The sequence below is a fragment of the Topomyia yanbarensis genome, chromosome 2 (genome assembly GCF_030247195.1).
Source record: "Topomyia yanbarensis strain Yona2022 chromosome 2, ASM3024719v1, whole genome shotgun sequence".
Taxonomy (NCBI): domain Eukaryota; kingdom Metazoa; phylum Arthropoda; class Insecta; order Diptera; family Culicidae; genus Topomyia; species Topomyia yanbarensis.
In genome coordinates, this window is record NC_080671.1 from 106,543,599 (window position 1) to 106,570,828 (window position 27,230).

Here is a 27,230-nt window from a genome sequence, read left to right on the forward strand (position 1 = left end):
AAATTGGCACCAACACGTTTGCCTCGTTCCTAAGAACCACTAGTAAAATAATAAATGGCCCTAGAATGATGGAATACTTCTGTTTAAGTGCGATGAAAACTCTAATCGGTTGCCCAAAATGTTGCACCATTTAAGTCAAAAGATAGTACAAATATATGGCAGACACTACTCTAACCAATAGTTTCAAACGGGTAGAGTGATAATTGTAATATGGCGAAAAGAGGCTCATGAGCCTACACATATTTGAAAATTATGTATATATTTAAACAGTTGAATTGGTTCATGCAACGCTTAACTATACATTCATTTAAAAAACAAAAATATACATCAGAAATAAGCTTTGCACACGCATCAATCCCATATAACAAAACCTCATAGCAACTAATCATTGCCTCCTCACAAGGCGTGTGAGGACATCACAAACTCCCCACTGAGACGTCCAAAAAATTGTTTCAAAATCGTTCAACACGGGTCCAACGATGGACGTTCGTTGAACGGTTATTTGGACGTCGTGCAAATTGGTCCAACGAACGTCCTTCATTGGACTATTTTGAAACCAACCGTTCTTAGAGGGTCCTCTTGAATCATCATGAGGTGTAGCCCACTCTCCTCCACGGAGCAAATATCCCATGCGTAATAAAATAATTCTCTGTATCATTTCGTTGAGCAAGAGAGGAACTCTCTCATCAGGTCCTCACACACAACGGTAGAGATGCTCCTGTTGCATCATTCTTTTCTGCCACATCCTGAGGGAGAGATATCAGCCCTCATTGTGTGTTGAAGTGTTTATAATAAGTCTGCGTACGTTCCGACAAGCGTACGTAATAACGTATATCTACATTACATCATCTATTGATGATTTGCATCTTTCGTGCTATCAAAAAAAATCGAAAATGCTTTTTTAGAAAACAGGGGGCCATCATCGGTTCATATGTCCCGGAAAAAGTATGTTTCGTTACCTTAGATTTGAAATGAATGATACGGTTAACGTATTTTAACATAATTTAAAGGCTTTATAACGGTAATAAACGATAGCTTCTGCAACGGTAAACGATAACCGTTTGAAAACGTTTATCATAATAACATGTTATGTATTTCAAGTTTCATTAACTTTAATCTTTGCTTTCCAAAGAGTAGACCCGCGGTATTCATTTATACTGCTGAACCAGCCAAAATTTCAACTTAGTACTACTTCAGTGGACAAATTGAATAAAAAATATGATAATAGATTGATAAGAGTACTAGAAATGAAAAACAAACAGTAATAACAACGCCACGAAGACAGTCACGAATTATTCGCTACGGCAAGTAATAATTAGTCAAAAAGCAAGCGAATATTAAACTTACATAAACACCTTCGCTTTGAGGAAATCACAGCCCTGCTGGAAGGTTCTCACCGACACCGTGCTGACGGTCGTCCACGTTGAACAGGCAAAGTCACCAATCTTCTTCGGCAGTCCCGGTGCGTACTGTTCAATCTGGGGCGTACAAAAAATAACAAAAACGAAATTCAACAGTGACTGCACGTTTCAGTATCATCGGCAAGGTGAACTATACTTACGAAATCAACGACCACTGGTGATTTTTGCTCGACCAGCAGTTTCAAGCTGGCAAAGCCCTTTTTGGTCCCATTCCAGAGAATTTTGCTGAAGTCTATCGAAAACTCAATGTATGGTCCAATGGCCTGAAGGTAAACATAAAAAAATTGGCGTGACAAACAAACAAATGTTATACGAGTCTTACTTTGCTGGCAATCTGATAGTAGATAGGTATATTTTCCTCAGCCCACTTGTAACCCCGTGCGCTATGCTTGAGCGTACAGGTCCACGCGTCCTCTACTGCTGGAAGCAGGCCCGCCTGCTTCAGCAGCTGACCGGTGTTCGACCTCTCGAACATGCCACCTGCTTGTAACGTGTCGAAACCGATCAGGGCACCGGTCAGACCGAAAAGCAGGAATGTACCCAGCACGACACTACAGCATACCCGGACGGGACCGGACGAACGCGTTTTGGCGACCTTGGCGGATTTGTTCTTCTTGGAGGCGACTTTTTCCTGTACTTGCTGCAATGGAATTAAAGTGAAAGAAAACGTTAGAGCGGAGGAGCGTAGTTTGTCTTTGTTGGCTCTGCAAGCAGATACTACTCTGAACTTTCTGCATTGAAGGATAACATTTCTAATCGTTATTACGGTCAGTCCTCTGCATAAAATGGATTGGTTGATGCAATTGTAGCATCGAAAAAGGAAGTATTTCTTGTGTAAGGATCGTGTAGAAAATTTTGAATATAATCTACTTGTACTCAAAAATGAACACATAAACATATAACCCTTGCCGCCCAATCAATATACTATTTTTTTTATAACTATCAAAACCTCTTAGATCAAAACAAATGACCGACAATGTAATACACACCTTTCAATGTGTGCATAGTTAACACGTGCTAAAATGCACGACCACCGTCTAAAACCAAAACAAGTGCATATTTAATACGTTCATGAAAGTAATTTACCTTCTTGTCTTTGTTAGTGTTCTGCGGCTTCTTGTTTGGATTTTTCTTCTCTGCTGCCTTTGGTGCCATTATCGTCGGGTAATGCTTTGCTCTGCTTCGCTTATCTAACTTATATGTACACACCCACGCTCAGCTTAGGTCTACAGAGCGTCAGCCGGGACAAGATCCAGTTTGATCGAAGGCGCGCGCAAACCTACGTTGTTGCGGTGATAGTCTAGTATGTACTACTATAAATACAATGGTCACGATTACAATCTGTGAAAAATGATGAGAAAATCAACCTACGCCCAGTTTGGGTCAGTTCCATGTCTTCCAGCAATACAACACCAGTTAATACACCTGTTTGCCAACTGCAGGTACTCAATATAGATCGAGAATTACTGAGTAGAATGTTCATATCGACAGAAGCAGGTTCTAGTTGGCAAGTTCTACAGGGTGTTTGACAAGTGATGAAACTGGATTCGATCTCAACTTCAACTGACCGATTTCGACATGTTATGCGATGGCACAGGTAATGTTGCTGCTGCTTCTATAGTTCTGGTGGTAATGGTTTTGACGGCGAGTTTGTGGATTTTTTTCAGAGTGCTTAGAAGAAAGAATTAATCAAACATACTTAATTTTCGAACTTGAAATAATTCAAGTGCTTCCAAGTTTTATGTACCTATTAATTATCGAGGGTTGGGAGAAGTAAGGTTGCTATTAATGCAAATAGATGCAGGAATCTTAATAAAACACACCGCCACCGGTATAGATGAATAGCCACAGAAAAGGCGATGCGGATAAGCAATCGATGCATTGGTTAAACTTTAATCCAAGTTCGATGTGTGCTTGATTATAACGGAAAACCTTCACCTTGGTCTGAACTAAACATCTACACCATGCGTTATGTGTTATACATAATCGAAATAGATGCAATTCATGCTCATGAATTTGACTCCAATTCATTGCTTCCACCATCCATGTTTATTGTGCCAATCTAGATATAATTCATATTTTTATTTTTAACATTTTAATAAAAGATTTCAAAATTCGCAAATTTCGACAAAATAAAGGTGAAATTTCGATCGTTATCAGCTCTCGATATACTGGACGTATACAATCGAAATTAGTTACTTATATCAAATGTTGGCGGGGGTCAGCTATTTTCGTCCGCGTCCCTTATCACCTGTTATTAGGTTTCATCTAAAGTGCTATATCTTTAAAAATTAGCCAGCTTTGTTATGCAACTATTTTTCTGTTTTTATTTTATTGCAATTTTTTTGTAGTCTTCATTTCATTATTTTCAAAATTGCACATATTTTGTTGTATGCAATTTTAAATGGTCGTTGATTTGATAGCATTGTAAGGGAGCTATCTGCCGGGTGACGTCAATCGAGCTAACATTTCTTTGGACTGAGTAACCTAAAATTGTCATGTTTTTTAGTGTTTATTTGACCAACTATGGAACTAATCCACAGGGCAGTAAATGTGCATGGGAAAAACGAATGGCCTTGACTGAGTGGAATTATTACTTTAATCATGTATGACGGTTGAGAATTGACAATTCGCGAGAAGAATCGAACCATTTCCTTCATTCATATCAGCAAGAAGAACAAATGTTTTATTGGCATGATTATTTCTTCGCCTTTAGTTCATTAAATCATGTTCATTATATGTTTATCATTGTGTTGAACAATTTCATGTACTTTTGAGTAGTACATGCACTATAGGTTGGAAAATGTGTATTACACGAGACCAAATTATGTCGCCATTCGCCTCTGATACAGAGCACCTATCCCTTACCTCCTTACCACGGGGCTAAACGAGGTACGATCCACCGAGCCAGGCTGAATCGGGTTCTGGCCCTAACCGCTGTCATTTCATATATTTTGACAGCGGTTGGGGTTAGAACCTGATTTTGTTTCGCTTCGGGCGGGAGCTGTGTTGAAGATATATGGTCATATGGTGACAGGGGACGGAATCAAACGACGCGCGCGTGGAAGCGTTGATGTATCCTTCACACGAAGTAAAGCATTCGGTACAGTTAGTGCTCATATTGTGCCGCTCAAAATTATTTCATATTAATTTCACAAATAAAATCTAGTTTTCTGTTGTTGCTTCGGTTTGTTTACTACCCTCCATGAAAGCCAGTTGCATAGATTAATCTGTGTTTCACAGATTTTCAATGTGCTGCTCAGATTTTATAAACTGCACACAGTTTTCTGATATAATGCACAGACCAGTACAGATTTCTTAATTTCTGATCTCGTGCAAAAACGTGCAAAAAAATCTTGTTTTGGGACAAGCTTGTACGTTTTCCTTAACAACGATTTGCACAGATTTTTTTGTGCGCAGATTCCCAAAAATATTACTTGGCATCTTTGCTACCCTCGATCAGTCTATTTCCAACAATCAGAGGAATCGGTCACGATAGGCTCAGTGTGCTTCGGCTTCTGTCCGAGCCAGCAGTCTTCCCATGAACATCGACAAGTTTGAACTCATGTGCAAAATTTCGTGCACACGTTCAACCTCAAACATGCTTTGCCTTTGGGTACAGGTTCGAATCGAACACCGAACCCAAGCGAACGATGTGTAAACTTAGGTTTAAACACCGTGTACGTACACCGTAGGCGTTCATAAGAAAGGCACACACAAAACAGAATGAGTCAATGCTAGTGATGATGAGTGAGAGAAAGAGAAAACTAGTATCAAGAACCTATGTGTACGAACACCGCGTACGTACATGGGGTTCGGTTGTGCAGACGAACATGTGCTCGTGTTTTGGTACGCATTAGCGCGTTCGAGTTTGCACACGAAATGAGGGTGTAGGATGAGCACAGAACTAGAGCGAACATGGTGTTCGATGTTCATTTGGTAAGACTGCGAGCCAGTGCAAAGCGAACGAAAAAAATAGTTGCTTGTGTGCATTGCACCCTTACGCGTTCAATATTTTTGTCAGTACACGTATTGACGATATTGTTACAATATTTCAATTCCATTTGAAATCCACATCGTCAATATTTTTTTCGATTACACGTACAATATTTTTGTCAATACTCTCTAGTATTGTCAAAAATATTGAAAGTGTAAGGGCCGCTTTATGGGGTTATATACAAAGTTGTGTCGAAAAAGTGAGCTAAGTTCGTCATTTTTTTAAAGTGTTCTATGCAAATTTTGTTTGAAAAAGCGGAAGACAGTTCGTTAGTAGTACTAAAAGAGATATTGGACATCGTTACAAAACACATGTTTTGCCTTTCTTAATAGAAAGGTATTGCAATTGCTCTGAAAACCGACTTTTTAACGGAGGCCCGGAGGGCCGAGTGACATATACAATTACAGGGTGATGAGTACGATCACGTAGAAAATGTCGATTTTAATAAATTCTGCAATGAATGTATAATGTTGAAATATTTTCCAAAATGTGACCACAACTGCTTTGATTTGTAGTATTAGGTCACTAACATCCATTCAAAGTCTCTTTGGCCACTTTGGCCACCATCATCGGTTCCGGAAGCCCCGGCGGAAGTATCCAAATTCAGAATAGCAGTCACATCGGTTTGTCGGAGATGGCTAGACCGAATCAACCAAACTTAGTCTCAAATGGAAGATGTTGCGTCCCCGTAAATGGCTATTAAATTTTATTCTGAACCGACTTCCGGTTCCGGAGTTACGAGTTGTGGCGTGCAATCGCATAGCAAATTGTGATTCAAACCGATACTCCGATGAAAGCAAAAAAGGTAAAAATTTCGCTAAAATGTCTCTCAAACAACTTAAGTTTGCAGGTCACCGATGGCCAAACAAACTTTCGTTGACTACATTGACCACCATAGACGGTTCCGGAAGTGCCCGGGAATAGCGGCCATCTTTCAAAACTAGCAAACTCATATCAGTTTCTCGGAAATGGTTGGGCCGATTTTCACAAACTTAAACCCAAATGATAGCTATATTATTTCCACAAATGTCTATAAAATTTCGCACAGATCGCTTATATGGTTCCGGAAATATATACTGAACCGTACGGTCACATATGAAATTCACATATAAACCGGAACTCAAAAAATTTTTCAAAGGGGGGACCCCATGAAATTTCAGAAATCGAATTCGTATTTTTGATGCCAAACATCTTTAAAATGCATGAAAAGTCGAGATTTTATGTTATCACGAAATTATTTGTTTATAAATATCGACTTTTTGTGACTTTTCCGATTTCGCACCTTTTTTCAGTTCAATATTACCGTGGCTGTTTTTTCTTTTACAAAATTTTAGAACTCGAATAATGATTTCTTTTTTTTGTATATTTGTCATTTAAAAAATAAAATGTAATATTTGCATTTGAAAGCTTTTAATGAATATAAACAACGCACACATTCTCGTGTTCATGATTGGAAAAGGCACAATTGCACCGCTAGGTGGATTAAAACAGGTTTTTTGTCCTTGGTCCTATTTCCGTAGCTTTGCACATCAACTATTGTTATTCTGAAAGGATTATTATTCAACTACAAAATCCCGAAGAAATGGTAGCTGTAGTCAATGAAGATTTTTTAAGCGATTACTTTTGTCGTTTGATCCCATAGAGCTACCTAAAGCAACAATTTAATCGCTTTCAAATGATGCGAAGATTATGCTGATTTATGACGAAAAAGGCGGCAACTCGTCAGACAATGCCAGAAGCAGTAGAAATATAGACTATCCTTGACCCTATTAAATTTCTGTTCACGTTATCTTTTTTTTTAAATATTTAAGATTAAACACAATATAACCGCCTCAAATATCAGCAGTTTCATTCGTTTATAGCATCTTAGGATACTATCGGATACAAACCATTCCTCGAGGATTTTGTAGTGTATTCATAATAACAATATTTCATCTGTATATTTTTGTAACTTTTTGAGAATACTGGTTGTAATACTGTTACTTTTTCAAAAATATAGTAGCGTATTGAAATATTCAACTGTGTGTTTTTATAATATCTAAAACGTTACAGAAAATATATTCGTAGAGAAACAAATATGATAAAAATTATCATGATAAAAACTGTTGTTTAGGGTGTGCTCAAGAAAACACCACATAGTATAAGAACAGCTGTCTTTAAAGAATCGATACCTTCAGCTGATTTGCTAAAAATAACATTTTCTACAACTTTGCTGAAGACTAAATTGTCTATCTGCTACCAGTAAAAAGTTAAATTTCAGAAATGTCTTAACACTGCTTTTTAGATCATAACCATCTATTTTTGAAAATCCACCTTGAAAACCGCAACATTTCGTAATTACCTTTAATTTTGCCACTAAATGATTTAAGTCATGAATTTACACATTTTGACCACTATGCAGTGGTATCGCGATAACCGAAACAACTCCATCTTTCACAACCTTGTAGCTTTTTTGCCTTTCTCATATATTTCTTTAATACCTTATTTTTTTCTTTGAAATATTGTGGTGCTAAGCTTCGATTGACTAACCATGAAAAATTAAAAAAAAAAAAACAAACAGTACATGATGCATGGCGATTCACACCCATTGTGCCCTCAGAGTTACCTTCGCTGCAAAGCCCGACGCGGTAATTAGCACATCACCTTTATCAGTGGTACTCACATAACAAAACGGTATGCCTGGCGCTCAGTGCAATAACAAACAGATATAGTTTAAATTAGTTAAGTTGGGGGGAAAATATATTTGCTCACTAAACAAGTAAGGCTAATGACAAATACCATTCATTTGAGCACCAACAGATGTAAATACGATCTGTAGAATTGAAGTTATTGTAATTAGTTTGATTAGATTCCGCTGGAGTAGTGCTGCCAGGGGCAGATCGCGCTTTCGACGAAAAATGAAATTTTGATATATCTGCTTTATTTTGTGATGTTACTGAAGACTAATAAAACCTATACATTGAAACTGTCCTTGACTACGTTTTTCCCGCAGTTGGACTATTGTTCATTTTCTAGGAAAATTTTATTGAGCATTGGAAGGTCAAAATTGAGCAGCTTCCAGCACTGCGAGGAATTTATGAAAAAATATTTTGCGTGTTTCTTGAACCAAACATTTTTCGGGGTATACAGTTTCGTAGCCATGCACTAGAAAAAACTTGGGCATAAAAGGGTTAACATTTTAGACATGACCCGATGTACAGATGTAACAGTAGTCGGTCACTTTATATTTTCAAATTTTAAAACCCAAAAAGGACTGCGCCGGTGATTGAGTGGTAAGCATGACCGCCACTTATTTCAGTTGGTCTGGGTTCAATCCCAACCAAGGTCGTTGGTATTTGTCTGAGGTGAAAAATCTGAGGTCCTTCGGAAGGTTACTTCCCTTCCAAAGGACCTCAGATTTTTCACCTCAGGCAAATCCGGTCCATGAGTTGATGGATCGATAGTCCAGATAGTGGAGTCAAGTAGAATCCAACTTCTATACACTTACTAACAAATATCGTCCTCCCGTGATACTTGTGGAGTGCGCAGTAGTATTTACGGCCTCTAGCAAAAGCAAGTATCGGACTAACATTCCTTTCCTTTCCTTTGACGATCTACGTTCGGGCCTGGCCGGCGCCGGTATTGATCAATAAACACTCTAGGATTACCAGGAGTTGCACATTGAAAGACGTTTCGCTACTCCCAAGCATAATTTACTACTGATTCCCTGTGCAACTTCAGCTAGTCCAGATCGATAAAGGAGTATCAACCAGGGGTGGTCGCACAAACTCAAGCTCAAAATTTAAAACCCAAAAAGTTTACCGTTTCGATTTACAACCCCGGATCAATTCCGAATAAAACAGATCGATGCAAAAAAAATTCGTAACATAATTTTTTGAATAATTTTGAGTCTTATTCAAATATCTGCCATAGATAGACTTAACGAGAACACATTTCACAAATACGTCCGATAAAAACATCAAAATAATGGTAAAATTGTGAAATCTCGGTATTAAATAACCGTTCCAATCTCTACAATTGCACAGGTCGACTTAAACCCCTTAACCTGCAAACATATAGCTCCCGCCACTAAATAGTCAAACCCTATTTGAAAAGTTACATCAACGTCGGTACGACATTCCATCGTTCGATATAGCGAGCAACCCATGAATAGATTTTTCCAACTGGGCCTTGATGATTCGTCAGTGCCGAAGCTCTCTGTTTGTGACTCCATTAGGATCAAACAGAATGTTGCATCACCGGGCGGAGCGTCAAAGCTCAATTCGAAAAATGTGCTTAGCCATGTGTTTGTGAACAAGACAATTTTGTCCCGAAGATTTTAAAAGAAACTGAGTCAGATGCTGCGTCAGTAGCGAAGCATTATGTTTGAGCCTTCCTCCAGCACCGATTTAATTGCGTTTTACCTAGATGAGTACGTTTGGTTGTATATTGAAGGAATTTCCTCGTAATGAACAGCGTAGATATCTGGTGTGAATTTTCACGATGAATGTAAATAAATCAGAGTTCAGCAATATTAAAATGGAAAATAGCGTATAATAGATTCCTCCAAGCAAAGCATAAAACGTTAAGGCCAGTGCACTGTTCATCAACAATAAAAGTGATCAGATGGGGTATCGAATACCATTCGGCACGAGCTCGTCTAAATTATTTTGCCATTTTACGCAAAATAGCTTCGCTTTATTAGGAATGTTACAAACTATCTGATATAGTCACGGAACCATATTGACAACAGTTCAGCTTTAGACGAACGACTACCTATAGCCTGAGTTCACTAAACTTTCTACCACGTTAGGTACATTCAAAGTGCATTACAGAAATCAAATACATCGTTCTGGAATCTTCCATTGCCTCATAAAGTGGGACTATATTCGAATCACATTATCTGATAAGAATTGAGATTAGTGTCTTGGGGAAACCTATCTCCACAATGTTTCAATGTTGCATTGCAACGCCGCCGCTGTAGATTTGTACCGTATCACTGGAACTAAAAGAAAGTTTGCTGTAGGAAAATGAATAGTGATCTATACATAGGGCGTGTATAAACCTCTCGCCGGAGGCTAGTCCAATAAGGGTTACCCGATTATAATAACACGAGTTTGTATCAGTAAGGGGCGAGAGTGAGAGGGATGGTAAACATAAGCCTCCAATGCGCACACACACGCGCGTCTTCCGAATGTATCACTATCACTGCATGCAGAAACGCGTGGTTGCACGACCGACACGTCAAATCGTTTTATTTTAATTCAATTGTGTAATATTTGATTCCGCAATCAATTGAAGACACGTCATGCCCTTGCTTGCTGACAATGCAGCAGGTTCACACGTCCACATGTACGGTTTGTTTTCCAGAGCAGCATTTTTTAGGTTTGCCGAAAATTGAGCCGGCATTTTTTTTGTTCGATGTATGTATGTGAGCAATCAACAATACGTGAAACTAAACCGGCCTGGGTCGGTTCCGATGCATTGGTAGCTTTTGGTAGTTGAAATTGATTTCTTACTTAAATATAACGCACAGTGGCAGATCCAGGGGGAGGGTCTTGGGGGTCCGGACCCTCTCCAACATTTTTTTATTTGTTGAGAAATTTTAAATTTGTTTAAATTTTATATTAGTTTCTAACTCAAAATCATTCCAAACCAAATTTGACCAACAAAACTGTATTAAGGTTATTACGTATTAAGAATTGTCCAATATTCATTTTAAAATCGAAATCTCGGACCCTCCCGAAAAAAAATTCTGGATCTGCCCCTGATAACGCAAATCGTCAGAAAAGCGTAATCCCAGTGAAAAATTGAGAAAAAGAAAAACGTCTTCGATAACTTAATGAGTAAGTAATTTAACGAAACCCTTTGAAACCATCTATAGGATCTATAGAAATATTGAGTCCACACATGAAAAAGGAAAACAAAGTACCGGGGTAATATTTGGATGTTCTTATCGTAAGATAACGAGAATGACATTTAAAATATGAGAAACAGAATAGAAAGAATAATAAGAAAAAAATCCTTATTAATAAACCGGTTACCCTGATAGAACTATTCAAACTATATTTGATAGAAAAAAAAAACAATGAAACATGCAAATCTCAACTCAGTTCTTGATTTGCATGTTTTGGATTACCAAAGAAGTACAAAAAACTCGCTTCTGTTTGCTGCAAACTAACCAAAGAAGAAAAAGAAGCAAGCAAAAACAGGCGCAATGTTTTTCAGTTCCTCCGGAATATTTTCAGTTTCTACAGGTACTAGAACAAATCAACTATTAGGAAACAATACATAGTTCACGCTTTCATCTTTGGATTTGATGTCTTGGAAACATTTATTGTGCAAAACAAACTGCTTCTTTTGGCTGAAGCGGTTTTAGGGTGGTCCTAAAAAATCGAAATCAAAAATTCTAGTTGAGATAGAACGTTACTTCCATCTGCAATTTTCTACAACAATCAATTCTTAACAATTTTGTTGAAGATGACATCTTTGTATCTTTTCAATTTGGAATGATTTCCACAGCATAACTTAGGGTGTTTAAAAACATTTTTTCCGTACATTTTTTCAATGTATTTTTTTCATAAAAGTGGCGTTCTGAGCACTTCAAGAGTATAATTAGGGGAAAGTGGAAAAGGAAAAGTTTATGTCTTGTCTAGTTCAAAAGTTATATATGATTTTCACTGGAAAATACGTCCTTTTCAATATAATATCTCATAAGGGGACAAACGAAAATAGATAATTTTAACTGAATTTCAAAACCGGTACTATTGCCAAAAATATATTTAAAAAATGGAGAACGCTGTTTTTGTCTCTCAAACAAATAAAATTTGAGTAAAAGCATTTTTAAAATCAATTAATCTGCAAAATTTATTTCAATTAGGTATAGGCCATACAGAATTTCATTACCTATAAGAAATTATGATTCTTGATTTCAGCTTGCTACAAAAGGCTGCAGGCTTGTAGTTTACGGACCATATTTCGCGCGCAGTCTGACGGATACCGCCGCTTTGGAACCGCCATTTTGAGTTACACCAGGATACTTGAATAATAAATTAATTTAACCATCAAAACCATAAACAATAACAAAATTGCTAATTTTTGTCCAAAGGAAAAAGAACGACCTCTTAACAACGAACTACAGTTTAGAGCAAAAACAGCTTTATACCTACGGACAATCGATGTGAAAACTACCCAAGTAGCATTTCTATTTTTATAGCACACTACAAGTGCATTCTAAGTTTTAAGAAGGGCTTCAAGAGTGCCATAAAGCTCAATTGTTACTAGAGTAAGGTACAGAGCTCGCTCAAAAATGTTTCAAAATTGTCAGTATCGCGTCCTAGAATTCATCTCAATGCGCCCTAACCTTCCGGCAGTTGCGCTAGTGCACTGAAAATCTAGCGAAATTGTCTTTGGGCACCAACGAGTGTTCTGAATCATTTACGCGACTTCCGGAGGGTTAAGGAGAGGTTAAGGGTTTCAGCTTGAAAAACACTTTTTTCGCGATTTTTTTTAACTTTGCGTAAAGTGAATTGATCAAAATTTTCGTACATTATGGTGTATCATTTCAATAACATTCTGCAATTATTCTATGTAAAAATATCGATAAGCGACCCGGTGACGAAGCATTTTGCAGAACGTCTCTGGAAAAAAAACACGAATTGCTGTGTGGAATCAGGAATTAGAATATATTGGCTTAAATGGCACGTTCCCCGTATATAGTCGGGGATTTGTGCCTTAACTACTTAACCAATTTATTTCAAGCTTTGCATACACATTCTATGTAAAAAATACCTTACCCATACGTTCAGTTTTTGAGAATACTGTTCAACTGAGGGTGTTTCCTACTCAAAAAATGGCGTAATTTTTCGTGGAAAATAGCAATTTCGCCGTTTTATAAGTATGAAACTCCCTAACAAATATTATGTGACTTTTATGATACACTATGCTTTACACTGCTATTCATGTTCATGAGTTTAGTAAAGATTTTAGTACTTTTTGTTAGTGTTATCATGATATTTCATTCATGTAAAGTGACTTACATTCATGATTTCAGGATGATTTTCATGATTACTTTGTGTGTTTCGAAATCCGTATTGAACTTACTATCGGACATTTTAATCGGATAACCCGACAACTGGATCGTAAAAGCGTAATCGATCAGCAGTATCTAATGGAATTGTGATTTATTTCACGAGCACGAATTGTAGCTCTGTATTGTATTTTGGTCATCAGCGTTTTCTTTTCGAACAATATCAAATAAATAGCGACACAACCATGTTATATTCAATGAAATAGTTCATGGGACGAAAATGATTCCATGACTAAATATCCAAATTTTTGAAATAGATTACAAGTACGCAAGAATTCATGAATGATATCTGATTTCCGTAAAAATTGCTGATGTAAAAATATTGAGATTATGTACAAAATTTCATGAACAAAATCATAAAAATGAAATTTTATCATTTCGTCAACTATTTCACCAGTACGAGTTGTGAATCGGGACTAATATACTGGAAATCATGAATTGCATCATGAACCTATTAAAAATATTCTGAGCTCTGTGAAAGCGTGACTATATTAACATCTTGCTCAAAATTGCATATGCCATGAACTATATAATGAAAATGGTAATGCATTTTACGATTTTTTGGGCTATTTCATGGACAAAAGAAATAATATACCAGTTCATGAATACAAGAATGATATTCAGCATTCTGTGCAGTTCATAACGTGAAAATCGTGCACAAAATTTCATATTTTATGAACTATATAGTGACAAAGGGAAACATATATAATAATTTTGTGAACTGTTCCGTGAGCACGAATGGTGAATTTAGTGATGCATTGCATTACTCAACGCAAATAATCGGTAAATCTCTAAAATAATCGAAAAAACCAAAAATCGATTATAAGCTTTCGGTTAAAACGAGTAAGGGACCATTCATAAATTACGTAACGCTTTTAGAGGATATGATAAATTTTGACATGTTGTGACATAGGCGGAAGGGGGAGTAAGCTAGAATGTTACGTTACAGGTTTTTACTGAAAACAATTTTTTTAAGAATTTGTAACGTATCTATTGCGAGAGTATAACGAAATTTGTGACAATTTGACATGGGGGAAGGGGAGTCAACTTTGGGCAATTTTTGCGTTAAGTGATTTATGAATGGCACCAAAATTGATTAAATGATAGCTATTAAGGAATAACACCAATGTTAAGCATAGACATATTTCGGAAATTTTACCTGACGCAATATAAAGATTAATCGAGATCCCGTAAAATGGGATTTATAATAATAATTATGATGTATAAACAAAAAATTGTTAAGTGTTTTCAACGCAAGATGGCGCCTGAACAGCATTTTCCCGCAGGCGAGTTCTTTTGGAAGAGGTCTACGCCCGGAAATCTACCTTCCGCAATTTTTGACCTAGAACTAAAAACAAAAGTTTTTTTTTAATTTCATAGAACGATAGAAACTGATGCATGTTGGATTTTTCGTTATTACGATTTTTCGCGAAATAACACACTTGTTATTAGAAAAATCTGTTTTAATCCACCTAGTGGTGCAATTGTGCCTTTCTCATTTATCCTAACTACGATTCCATGGCTGGTTATATTCAATATAATGGTGGAAATGTATATTGAATATACGCATACATACAATAGATCGACAACCACGAACTTGAGGAGTTATTTGTCGACGCTGAAACACTTGAAACCAGAGGCGTACCCAGGAGGAGGGTCCGGGAGCAAACTTATTAAGAAATTTTAAACTATTATTTCAATTTTAATGTAGTTTCAAACTCAAAATCATTTCAAACCAAATTTATCACGGGTTTTTAATAAATGCGGTTATTGCGCATTACGTAATGCCTTAACTTTAAAATCGAATTTTCAAACCCGATAGGAGATTTTATTCTGGATCCGTCCCAGCTTAAAACAAAAATATATAATATTTAATAAGATTTCTCAGCATTATCTCAATGTCGTCTTTCGGCTAACTTATTTTATCATGCGGGTGTGTGTGTGAAGGGGATGAATAACCCACAATCGAATCTTGGTATGCCTACTAGGTGAAGGTGATTGGAATAAGAGAGGGGTAGTTCTGAAGAGGGTGAATGAGGTGGTCGTTTGAAGGGGATCTGTTGGACAGCTTCGACGAAGGCCACTCGTGGGGGGGGGAGGTTGTTTATGGAAGTGTGTCTTGTAATGTGGGGAGAGGTGGGGCAATCCCTCGCCGCATACCTCTAGCTACGCCCCTATTAAAATAAAGAAGACCTATATTAGTCAAAAAATTATGTTGGTCATGTTCAGAATGATTGCATAACCTTTCTATATGAGAAAGGCAAAAAAAGGTGCAAAGGGGCCGTTTATAAACCACGTAGACTCATAGGGGAGACGGGGGGGTCAAGCTAAAGTCTACGTTTGTCTACGAGGGGGGGGGGGGGGGTCTTTGAAAAAGTCTACGTAGACTTTTATTTTTTGTTACTCTCGTATTACTAATTGTAAGTGGTATCTAAAGAGAGTTGTATTCAAAATATCGGTATATTCAGCTAGGTGTATTTATGCAGACACTTCAAAGCTAGTACACTATTAAGGTAACTCGTTAAGCAACCACTCAACCCAGAACCCACGTTTTTTTTTGGACAACCTCACACGTTGTTGTTTCTTGCGTATATTTTACTATAGTTTTGATCTAGGAATAACACAAAATCACAGTTTTAAAGACGATTGCCCAAAATTCCATTCGACGGAAGATTTTGACTGTGAAATCATCTGAGACACCACTAGTTAGCAGACATGCATGGCCCATTTAAATGCATGAACCACAAAAAGTTAAAAAATGGTCAAAGTTAAACATTGAAACCACCATTGTGACAACAAAACACCCGATTTTCAACAATAAGTGAATTAATTTTTTTATTTTTTATTTATTGATTTCGGTGGTTAAAGCAGTAGTGTAGTTAAACTTCTACAACAAAGTGTTTACTCGAGTTAACCGTTATGTGTCCGACGCGGGTTACTTTATACGGTTCCCGGGAATCCGGATTTCCGGAAGCAGGTTCCAGTGCTGGGATACTATTTGTGAACTTCAATGGAATACTAGCAATATGGGTATCAACATTCTTGGAATTGCATCAGTAGGCTGTATCTTGTGGTTTTGGAAGCATTTGGTGATTTGACGCCGGCACGGACATTCCGGAGCAGGTTCCCGTGGGTGGCCATTCCATTCCAATTCCATTTTTCAAATTGCCATAACAATAATTAACATACTTCCGAGACAATTCGAAGTGTTTTGATACTCATATTGCCAGGACATTATTAAATTTTTCAGTTCATTCCCTATTACTGGAACATTGCTCCGGATTACCAAAAACCAGGACCATTCATCCAGTTCAGTCTCACAGAATTAAAAAGTGGACGAGTTTCTGAATCCAAAAAGTATCCAAATCGGTTAAAGGAAGCCATAATTGTGAGCATTTAAATTTGTGGGTACCCGAGTACCCACGTTGGCCTGTTAAAGGTGTTTTTGTTGGACATACTGATTTCAAAATCTTTAAACACCCGTTAAATTTTACGTCTTGACCCTGCGCAACTCCGTGCAAACCGGTTCTACTATATTTATCATCGAAAATATTCGGAGTTAAGCTTTGATACTTTGCGATAATTATCCTAGGTGATATGGCTATGAATTACATAAGAAAAATAAATATTTTTGGAAAGATTTGAATAGCTACGTTCCCTTAATCAAATAAGGCAATTTAGATTATCTTATTATCCTAGAAATATTGAAATTTGTTAACGAAAAGTGAAATTTGTGTGCATGTTTGGTTTATTATTTTAGTCTAGATGATAATACACATCGACAGTATTATTTTGTAATTGTTTCTTATAATTTAACAATTTTGAATGCACCAGTAAGGCTCAAAAAGCAATTCTGCATTGTTTGTGTAGGTCGCACTTCGGCCAAAATTTGAACTTGTCATAGTAATATATCTTTTTACATATACTTGAGTGACTAACCTTGAAAAGAAGTATTCCGCTACACAAACGTTGAATTGGTATTAATTGATTTGATCAGTCATAGACAAAAAACCAATGTGAAAAACCTTTCTCTAATATTATTAAAAGCTTGAAAAAAAATCTAAACGCTAATTTTTATTTGAACATTATAATGTGCTTCTTGCTAATTTCACATTTCCCGCGAATAAAAAAAATTAAGTCTACGTTGACTTTTTTCATGGGGGGGGGGGGTTGGTAAAAGTCTACTAAAGTCTACTCTGAAATTTCATGGGGCCCCCCATTGAAAAAAAAAATTTTGAGTTCCGGAATTTGATATCTGAACGGATGGTTCAGTCTATATTTATGGAACCACATGAGCGATCCGTACGGAATTTTATAGACATCTGTTTGGATAATATAGCTATCATTTGGGACAAAGTTTGTGAAAATCGGCTCAGCCATTTCCGGGAAACTGACGTGAGTTTGTTAATTTTGAAAGATGACCCCTTTTTCCGGGCACTTCCGGAACCGTCTATGGTGGTCAATGTAGTCAACAAAAGTTCGGTTGGCCGTCATTGACCTAGAACTGCAAACGTAAGTTGTGTGAGTGACATTTTGGCGAATTTTGTACCTTTTTTGCTTTCATCGGAGTATCAGTTTGAATCGGAATTTGCTTTGTGACCGCACGCCACAACCCGTAACAGCGGAACCGAAAGTCGGATCTATTAGAAATTCAATAGCAGCTGATGGGAACGTAGCACCTATCATTTGAGACTAAGTTTGTGGAAATCGGCTCAGTGAGTGAGATTGTGGTCACATACACACACAGACGCACATACACACATACATGCATACTCACACATGCAGACACACAGACATTTGCAGAACTCGACGAACTGAATCGAATGGTATATGTCACTTGGCCCTCCGGGCCTCCGTGAAAATGTCGGTTTTCAGAGCAATTGCAATACCTTGATATTGAGAAAGGCAAAACGATAAAAATGTAATAAAAATCAAAACAAAATGGCTTATTCAAAAAAATATATAATAAATCAATAAAATCCTACTATGTCGCTGGAGAAAGCGATTTTTAATACACTGTGAAAATTTCATAACAATAAAAAATCATTTATTCGAATTATATTTCCGGCTATCGCACAAAATGTGGTTTCAAGAAAAATCAAATAAATGCGTTGCGGAGAAATTGAAAATTTGAACATTTCGACAGTATTGTCGTTTTCTATATTTCGACATATCACTTTTAAGATCCTACCGCATATTCTAGGCAAATAAAAAAAATCGATTTTTTTCAAATTCAACTGTGGTGTTACCCCCTTAATCGAAGAAATAATTCATGAAGGTATTGCTAACACGCCGAATACGAAAATCGCTGAAGAAAATGACAAGCGCTTCAAAAAACACCCAGGTTAGTAGACAAATTAATATTTACTACCTACTCGATGCTGATCCTTAATCTATTATCTGGGTCAATTTGTCGATTAAATTAAGCAAGCTCTCGAAAGTTACTCGATTTGCGTAAAATCAATTATGTGCAAAAATCGAGCATCACTAGATGGATCGTGAATAATACACTAGAATGTATAAACCAGTTCACGAGGCATGGTACTATGAATGAGTTTCGTGAAATATCTCACGAAAAAATATTCGTATCGAAATCTCATAATGTTACGCAACATGCATAAGCAATATACATTTCTTATAGTAACCAGTGCGTCTTAAAATCTTACGCTATACTCTAACTAATGCAAAACTACGATGAATTATGGGCCAATAAGCATACTGTCAAAATTCACTTTGAGGGAAAACTGTTTTTTCGCAGAATGTATTTTATCAGTATACTTGTTGAAAATTTTTTTACTGCGTCATGTCGTATAATCGGACCGACAATGTTCCTCAATTTATGGATGAAATGACGGGTCAACTTTTGGTTTATGAATAATGTTTCGTCCTCGGGCACAACAATTTGATAATGACATATCGGCATGGGAGAACACACAGAGAGGAAAATTTGTTAAAACAGCTCATGTTTGAAACAAGGACAAATATCTGTTAAAATATAGAACAACGTATTAGGATTCGTTCCATCTCTAAACATGATATAGAATAAGACAATGTATCGCCTTGAACGATATTCTAATACAGAAATTCTTAAGTTAGATACTTGATGAAAAGGCGTTGGGTCATTAGGTCCAAAACAGTTACACCAAATGTTGTCAGACCGAATGCCATTGGACCGAATGCCGCTTTCCCGCTTATGGTGTCTGTAGAGAACCATAGCTTTAAAAAGCTATAACTTTTGATTTTCACAAGGTTTGTTTACAAGTCTATTCGCGGATGACACCGCGTTGTTCTACCCGAACAACAACTGCCTGGATATTGTACGCGACATTGAATCGGATTTAAAAACACTAACGACGTATTTCAACGAAAACCTTCTTTCCTTGAACCTATCAAAAACTAAATATATGCTGTTTCGTTCATCTAGAAGAGCTATAGGCGTGCATCCAGACCCAAGAATGGGACAGTCTGTAATTCAGGAAACTAACTGCTTCAAATATTTAGGACTTCACTTAGACCCCACACTCTCCTGGATTGAGCATATAACATCTATAGAGAGAAAAGTTGCATCGTTATGTGGGGCTATGCGTAAAGTATGCTCTTTTGTTCCCCAGCATATACTTCTAAAATTTTATTATGCGCACATCCACTCATTGCTGAACTACCTTGTATCTGTGTGGGGCCGTGCCAGTATTTCGAATCTGAAAAAGCTACAAACGCTTCAAAACAGATGTCTTAAAATTATTTATAAAAAACCATTTATGTACCCTACTATTTTGTTATACAATAATAATGCCCATAACATTTTACCTTTGCTTGGGTTGACCAACTACCAAACAAAAATATACATCCACAATGCTTTGCATAATACTATTGCTCATAATAATCTAGAATTTACGATAGGAATTCGAGCTCACAGCACCAGACAAGCCAATCATTTATTATACTCCAGAGTATCCACGAACCTTGGTCAAAGACGCATTTCTTTCATCGGACCCAAGTTATTCAACCAGCTTCCTACTGATTTAAAGCAAATAACATGTCGCACTCGTTTCCAAGCAAAATTGAAACTAATTTTCAAAAATAAAATAGGAGAATTTTTAATATAAACTTCGTTCACCACCAATCGAGCTTATTCCTTTAGCTATAATTGGTTAACATTTTTTAAATAAAAACAATTGATAAATGCATTTTTTATAGCAATAAGTGATAAATAAATTTAAATTATTATGAGCTTCCTGCAAAGCTACGATGGGACCCTTAAAAGGGTTCTTTTCCGCTGGGTACTCGCCGTAGCTTCTTGTCAAATTTTGTGTTTTGTCGGTCTCGTATTGTTTTTTTTTTGTTCTCAGCGTTTCCGCGGTTCGTAACTTTGTTTTGTTGTGCTGACCTTTTTTTTGTACGCTGAGAACTGATGTGTCCACTACCAGGGGGCTCCGTTTGTGAGCTTTTTGGTGTGGGGGTAAGAGGCGGGCTATTTTAAAAAAAAAAAAAAAGTATGACACCTTTTCATGTGAACACTCACATTTTTTAGTATTATCAGTGGAACTGAAGTTAGTGCAATTGAGTCGATTGAATTCCCACTGAAACAGTGCTGCCAAGGACAGTTTCAGCTAAAGGTAAAAAATGAAGTTTTGATACAACATCGTTTTTTTGCAATAAATCTGAAAACTGATGAAGCCAATAAATTTAGACTGTCTTTTCTATGCGATTGGAGTATTTTAAGTATTGTAAGAGAATTGTATTAAGCATTGGAATGTCAAAACTGAGCAGTTTGTAGCACTGCGAATGAAGCACATACACCAAAAAAGGTTTTTTGTGTTTCATGACCCCAACAATTTTGAGGAAAAATAATTTTGGAACCCTATATACGGTAGAAAAAAAATCCCAAAAGTTTGAGTGAATTCTATACATTTCTTTTATATAGATGCTAAAAAGTTGATCAAGAAAGCGTTAACTATTGTCTGTTTAATTGTCAAAGTCAACTCGACATGAGATTTTGATAATCAGATGCTTTATAGTTGGGGTACAACCGTATTAACGGACACGCAACATTCGAATTTGTTACGATTTTCGAGAAAAAGTATACTTTTTGTGAACGATCTTTCAAAACAGTTTTTTTTTATCATAAGTCATTTTATGAATATGAATGAATACATTGGAAAAGACCGTTATCGCTTGTATTTGTAAAACTATTAATCTTTTCCGATTGAAAATAAAAGGAGAACGTTAAATTTATAGCTTACTAGCTAATACCCATCGCGCGTTGCTGAGACCTTTAACGAAATAGGAGGAAAACACAATTTGTTCCAAAGCGCCATCTGGCGGGCAGATAATCTCCAACTAATAGCACACAAACACGCCCCATACCAAATACCTACTGTGTGCAAATTTTTACGGAAATCGGTTAAGCCGTTTGGGAGTCTATAAATCATATACATACAAACTTTGACTTTTATATAGATAGATAGATAGATAGATAGATAGATAGATAGATAGATAGATAGATAGATAGATAGATAGATTGTCGAGGGTGGCAGAAATCAGTGAAATTCACCAAAAGTTGAGAGACCTGTCACAAATAACGCTCTATATCTCTGAAACCATAACAACTATAATCTCTCCGGAAAAGTTGTTTGTGATAAGTTTCTCTGTAACATTGCTACGAAAATAACTTATCTATATAAATGTTTAAAGAAACGAAAATGTGTAATTCACTATTAGGAGGATTAATCATCGCTATGGTCTGATAAAAATAAGAAGGACCATATTGCAGATAAATAGCACATTTTTAGTGCAGTCTAATAAGTCCACTTTTGGCACTCTGGGTCCACTGTGCGATGGCACGAATCGAGCTAATGCTAGCAACATTCTAAAAGGAAAAATCAAAGAATTTCAATGACCTATTAGCCGGAAAACCGAACCACTTGCAAATGTGTTTGCAATGACATAATGGCAATCATTAAAAACAGTGTACAACAGTGCACCACTTGAGCTACCGTCGAGCCAAAAAGTCGACGACGTGTAGGTATGTATTTTGTATTCGTTTCAAAACCGATCACTGCTGATTACCTAACGGAAAGGTAGGGAACCTGCCTAGTGGTGCTGTCTGTATACCAACCTACTATCACCAAGTTGAAACGATTAACGCCATTGGCTTGTTCGTCGCTATGCAAGGAAGGAAGGAGTGCAACGTGGTCGAAAACCGACAGAAAGAAATGCCACACATCACAGACGCCTTGTAGTTCGCGTGGTGATGTGTTTGCGCTGATTGGAAATGAGACTGCATGCCGGTTCGGTGATAGTTGATGGACAATTGTCACAAACCACTACTGGTGTGATATCGGCAAAATAATGAACGTGTAGGGTTTTATAGGTTTGCAAAGTTTTCAATATAGATAGGACCGAGTTTTATTGCGTAGAATAGCAATAAAATATAGTGGCAATACCTTACATGCATAAAGTTTATTCTGTAGAAGCGACAACAGTTAACGGGATATTTCACCCACTATAGAGAATCATTAAAAATTGGTTCAGAAGCATGCGTGAAAGTGGCAGAGTAAAAGTTGTTCAATACACCTTCTCCAAAAATGTAAATTAATGTAACATTATCAACCACATTTAAAAGAAATTTAAGTCACAGGGGGCGTTTATCTGCCAAACCTAGCAAAACGATATCAACTAAAATGGTTAAAAGAAGCTGCATAGGTATATACTATAACAGTACTAAACTTTATTTTAAAGCGTATTGTTAGGTTGACTTCAACATCCAAGCCCCGATTTCTTCACCCACGCTTAACATTCGAGTCAGGTTAAACTTTTGTCAAAAATTTTTACTCCACCCGTCAAACCTCTTAAATCAGTATCCAACCACGCGCTATAACGAACATCTTGTATTGAAATCACAGGTGCCAGTTAGGGCTAGACCTAGCATCGAGACAATAGTAAATAGATTGCTATAACGTCAAAAAAGAAAGTTTACCTATACTGAAACCAAATACCTCGCGGGCATTAAAAGCTGTGACGACTAATGAACCGTTCTTCCTCGTTTCTCACACACATGATCCGACCAGTGGAATCAGCAAAGAAGCAATTTCCAGAAGTGAATAAGGGTATATTGACACATAGTGTACCATCGAGCGGAGTCAGCGTTAATTCGTGGTCACGCGCATCCGTTATATGATAAGAATGTAGGGATTTGAATTTGATGAGAAAAACAATCCTATACAAGAGTTTGAATTTTAGAAATGTTTTCACTGCCGTAAATATAATTGCCCGAGAGTTTGTAAAGATTCGGTAAACCAACTGTCAAAATTCAATTTGAGCAGATTCCAGACGTTCCGTTGCTCGTAGAACAAAGATGACATCAGAAGATGAATGCGAAAAATTTTCATTCTTTATTAACTGGTGAGCTCAACGAGTTCGTACGAAATTTCCCCTTTAAGCGTTCTTTGAGTTAACTTTTACACCTTAATAATCACGTCTTAGCCAAAATTTGAGGTTTGAAAGAAGTGAATGGCTAATGCACATGTACCTAATTTTCTGTACATTCAAACAATTTTTTCAATGGTATTTCGTTTCATAGATCAGGAAAAGCTAATTTGAAAAGCTGAGAGAAGTCCACTCTTTGTTAGCGTACCCTATTTGCATCGTCATCTGTTCGTCTCCTTATTTGTCGGTACTGACGAGACTAGGCAATATATTAGAAAAAAATGTTGCATAAACGTAAAATCATTCCATTCGAATGATCAATTTCTAATAGCTTTAAAATCCAACCGGTAGCTACAGCACCCATGAACGAATCCTCCTCGATCGCACAATATTAACCCGCAAGAGATAGGGAGGTAGGTACGTTGGTGTTGATGGTACCGCCGAGCATCCATTTTAGGCACCACTACCAACGCTTCGGGAAGCCTCCTCCCCGAACCATATTCTTGGTTGCTTTTGACACGTATAACGGCGCCGAGCTCTAATACAACGGGGAGCGTCACATTGGAAATTCTGTATTGATTTTTCCCAGCACGTTCTGCCATCAATATACGGCACCGCGTAGAATTCTGAAACTAAACCTGTGCTATGATATCATCCAGTTGTCTCACATTGTTGTACACCGTAGTATGCACTCTCCATTCATATAGATCGCATTCAGTGGTTTAATCAGTGTTGTCGTAAACCGCCACTAACCACCTCACCAGAACTATCCGTCGCAGCAGCATCTTCCTTGGTTCATGATTTAAAACTTACAATATCTGTACAAATAAACTCCCAGGTATTGGCCGTCTGTCAACAGATAACACACAAAAAAAATCTCCCAACAAGGGCAAAGAACTGGATATCTGCTGAATTTGCAAAAAAAAGCGGTGCAGGGTCTTCTTTTTCTTCCTCGGCTAGAACCCGAAAATCACACTAGCCCGCATAGGAGTCAAAAACACACCGTATACCAGTAGGTATTGGAATCTATGAAACAAGCGAATTGTAACGGACCGATACGAAATGCGTGTCTGTTCGCAATAAAAGCAGAAAATCAACTGAAAAAACATTATCGAGAATGTGTGGAAACAAAAGAGAAGAACGAAACGGTTGAAGCTGAAGCATGGGCAAGAGTAGGAGAGAGAATGGAAAACCGTCGTGTTGTCAAAAGCTGCGGTGAGATGGCAGGTATAGGGTAACACATAACCGGTTCACATTGATATTATACACTTTAAAGAAAAATTGAGCTGAATGGCTTCAAAAGATTATTCAATATTTTAGCTTTTTCTGATCATAAAGTAAAAGGAAATTTAATCAGTTTCTTAAGTGGTAGCAACCTGGTATTGTAGCTGGAACCAGCCATCCGACTAGATTAACTGGATTGCATTGAGTAATAACATAGAATTTTAAACTATAGACGAAATTTATTTTTATTGTTTCTTACCACTTGTCATCTTCAATAATTGACAATAATTGATATAATTGTACCATACCATAACGTTTTTTGCGTTATTTGGGGTAATAATACAATATATGGTGGTAGTTTATATTACACAACAAAATCGTCGATTTTATCAAAAACAAATTTTCCGTGGAAGCTAAGTGTTCGTGAACTAAACAACATATTGTCAACAACGAGATTTCCGTTATGCCCGATTTCTGAAAATTGATTGCTGAACACTATCGGAGATTATACGAAAATTTTTGAAACAATTTTGTTAGTAATATAGAAGGCATTCTGGTATTTTTGTTTTTGCAATTTGTTTTGTAAGTGCACCGTTATTTTCTTCGTAAATCGTGGGAATCAAATTATGATCATGTCCCATTTAAACCTGATGTGCATTATATTTTTGCCTTTCTCATATAGAACGGTCGGCCAAAGTCGCTTTGATCATATTAGCCACCTACGACGCTTCTTGATTCTAAATAAACAGGAACTGAAAAATGCTCAAAGGGGAGAGTAGCGGAAAATTTCAAAATCGATTTCGTATTTTTGATGCCAAATGTCCTTAAAATGCGTGAAACGATGAGATTTGATATAATCTCGAAAAATTATTTTTTACTTTTTTGGACTTTGGCACATTTTTGCCTTTCTCATATAGAAAGGTTATGCAATTACTCTGAACATCGCTAACCTAATCCCGGCCCGAAGGGGTGAGTGTCATATACCATTCGACTCATTTCGTCGAGATCGGAAAATGTCTGTGTGTGTATGAATGTTCTATTTTTTGTAGTAAGATTTAAAAAGCTGTAGTGATTGGCACTGTGTGGGACTACGACTCACGTTCGTGCCTAACCGCTAAAACGCTCCTTACTCGATCTACTCCCCGACGGTTCACTGGCACCCCAACCACCCACTGCTAGCTATTCGACGCGGTCTATTCGGTCTAATTCCCGGCGGTGGATCTGGCCTACTCACAAGATACCCGGTAGGGTGTCGAGGTCGGTCCAGCGATTCCGGTGAAGCCTGACGTCCGATTCACTGGCGCCCCAACGACCCGAACCCGGTGCTACATCGCGGACTACTCAACTGGTCTCCGGCGGTGGACCCAGTCTACACCATCGGAGAGTTCCCCGGCGGCGGAATTTCTCCCGAAATCCGAGTTGTGGTTTCACGGCGTTCTAGACTATGGCGCTACTTTGTTGGTCCCTTCGCCACTTTCTCTGCAGCTCGTAACTACTCTGTTGACAGCGTCCCAGGTATACCCATATGAACCTAGAGCATTCGAAGACCAGATGTTCCGGTGTAACGCTGTACGTTCACACACCCTGGGTAAAGGGGTGACGAAGCATGTTCAAACCGATGCAAGTACTTCCGGAAGCATCTGTACCCGGACAAAAACTGCGTCAAACAGAAGTTCACCTCTCCACGCTTCCTATGCACCCAAGCCGACACATTTGGGATGAGTCAGTGAGTTCACCTTGTATGTAACCTTTATTTTTCCTAAAGGAAAAAAATGGATGCACTATTTTGCGCTTAAGGGCACAATACCTAACTTAAATAAGTTCGGTTTGATTGTTTCTTGTTTCACTTGTCAGTAACTGACGGCAACTTGCTATCAGTTAGATAGCTTTTTACGTGGATTTTTGAATTGCCACGGCTTTTTTACGCGGTTTTCAAAAATCTCCGCAAGAAACCACCCTGATTCAAAAATCCGCGTAAAAACCGCGTCAATAAAAAAAACCGCGTAAAACACTTTTTTCTTATCGATTTGGTTTCTTCTGCAAAGTTTTAGCACTGTTCAAACCAGGAAACTTTGCTCAAAGAATCATATTT

The 27,230-nt window shown here is 37.4% G+C and overlaps 1 protein-coding gene across 3 annotated transcripts in view; it reads right to left on the minus strand.

Moving 5' to 3' along the window:
* LOC131679119 (transmembrane protein 214-A-like) overlaps positions 1-27,230 on the minus strand; it is a 57,941-nt gene that overhangs the window by 15,785 nt on the left and 14,926 nt on the right. For all 3 annotated transcript variants that reach the window (XR_009303801.1, XM_058959702.1, XM_058959701.1), the window contains 3 exons: positions 1,744-2,061; positions 1,562-1,684; positions 1,348-1,478 (listed from right to left, as the gene is read on the minus strand). Coding sequence is in view for 2 of the 3 variants with exons in the window: in XM_058959702.1 (XP_058815685.1) it covers positions 1,348-1,478; positions 1,562-1,684; positions 1,744-2,061 (572 nt within the window). In the remaining variant the exon portion in view is untranslated. The remainder of the gene's footprint in view (positions 1-1,347; positions 1,479-1,561; positions 1,685-1,743; positions 2,062-27,230) is intronic.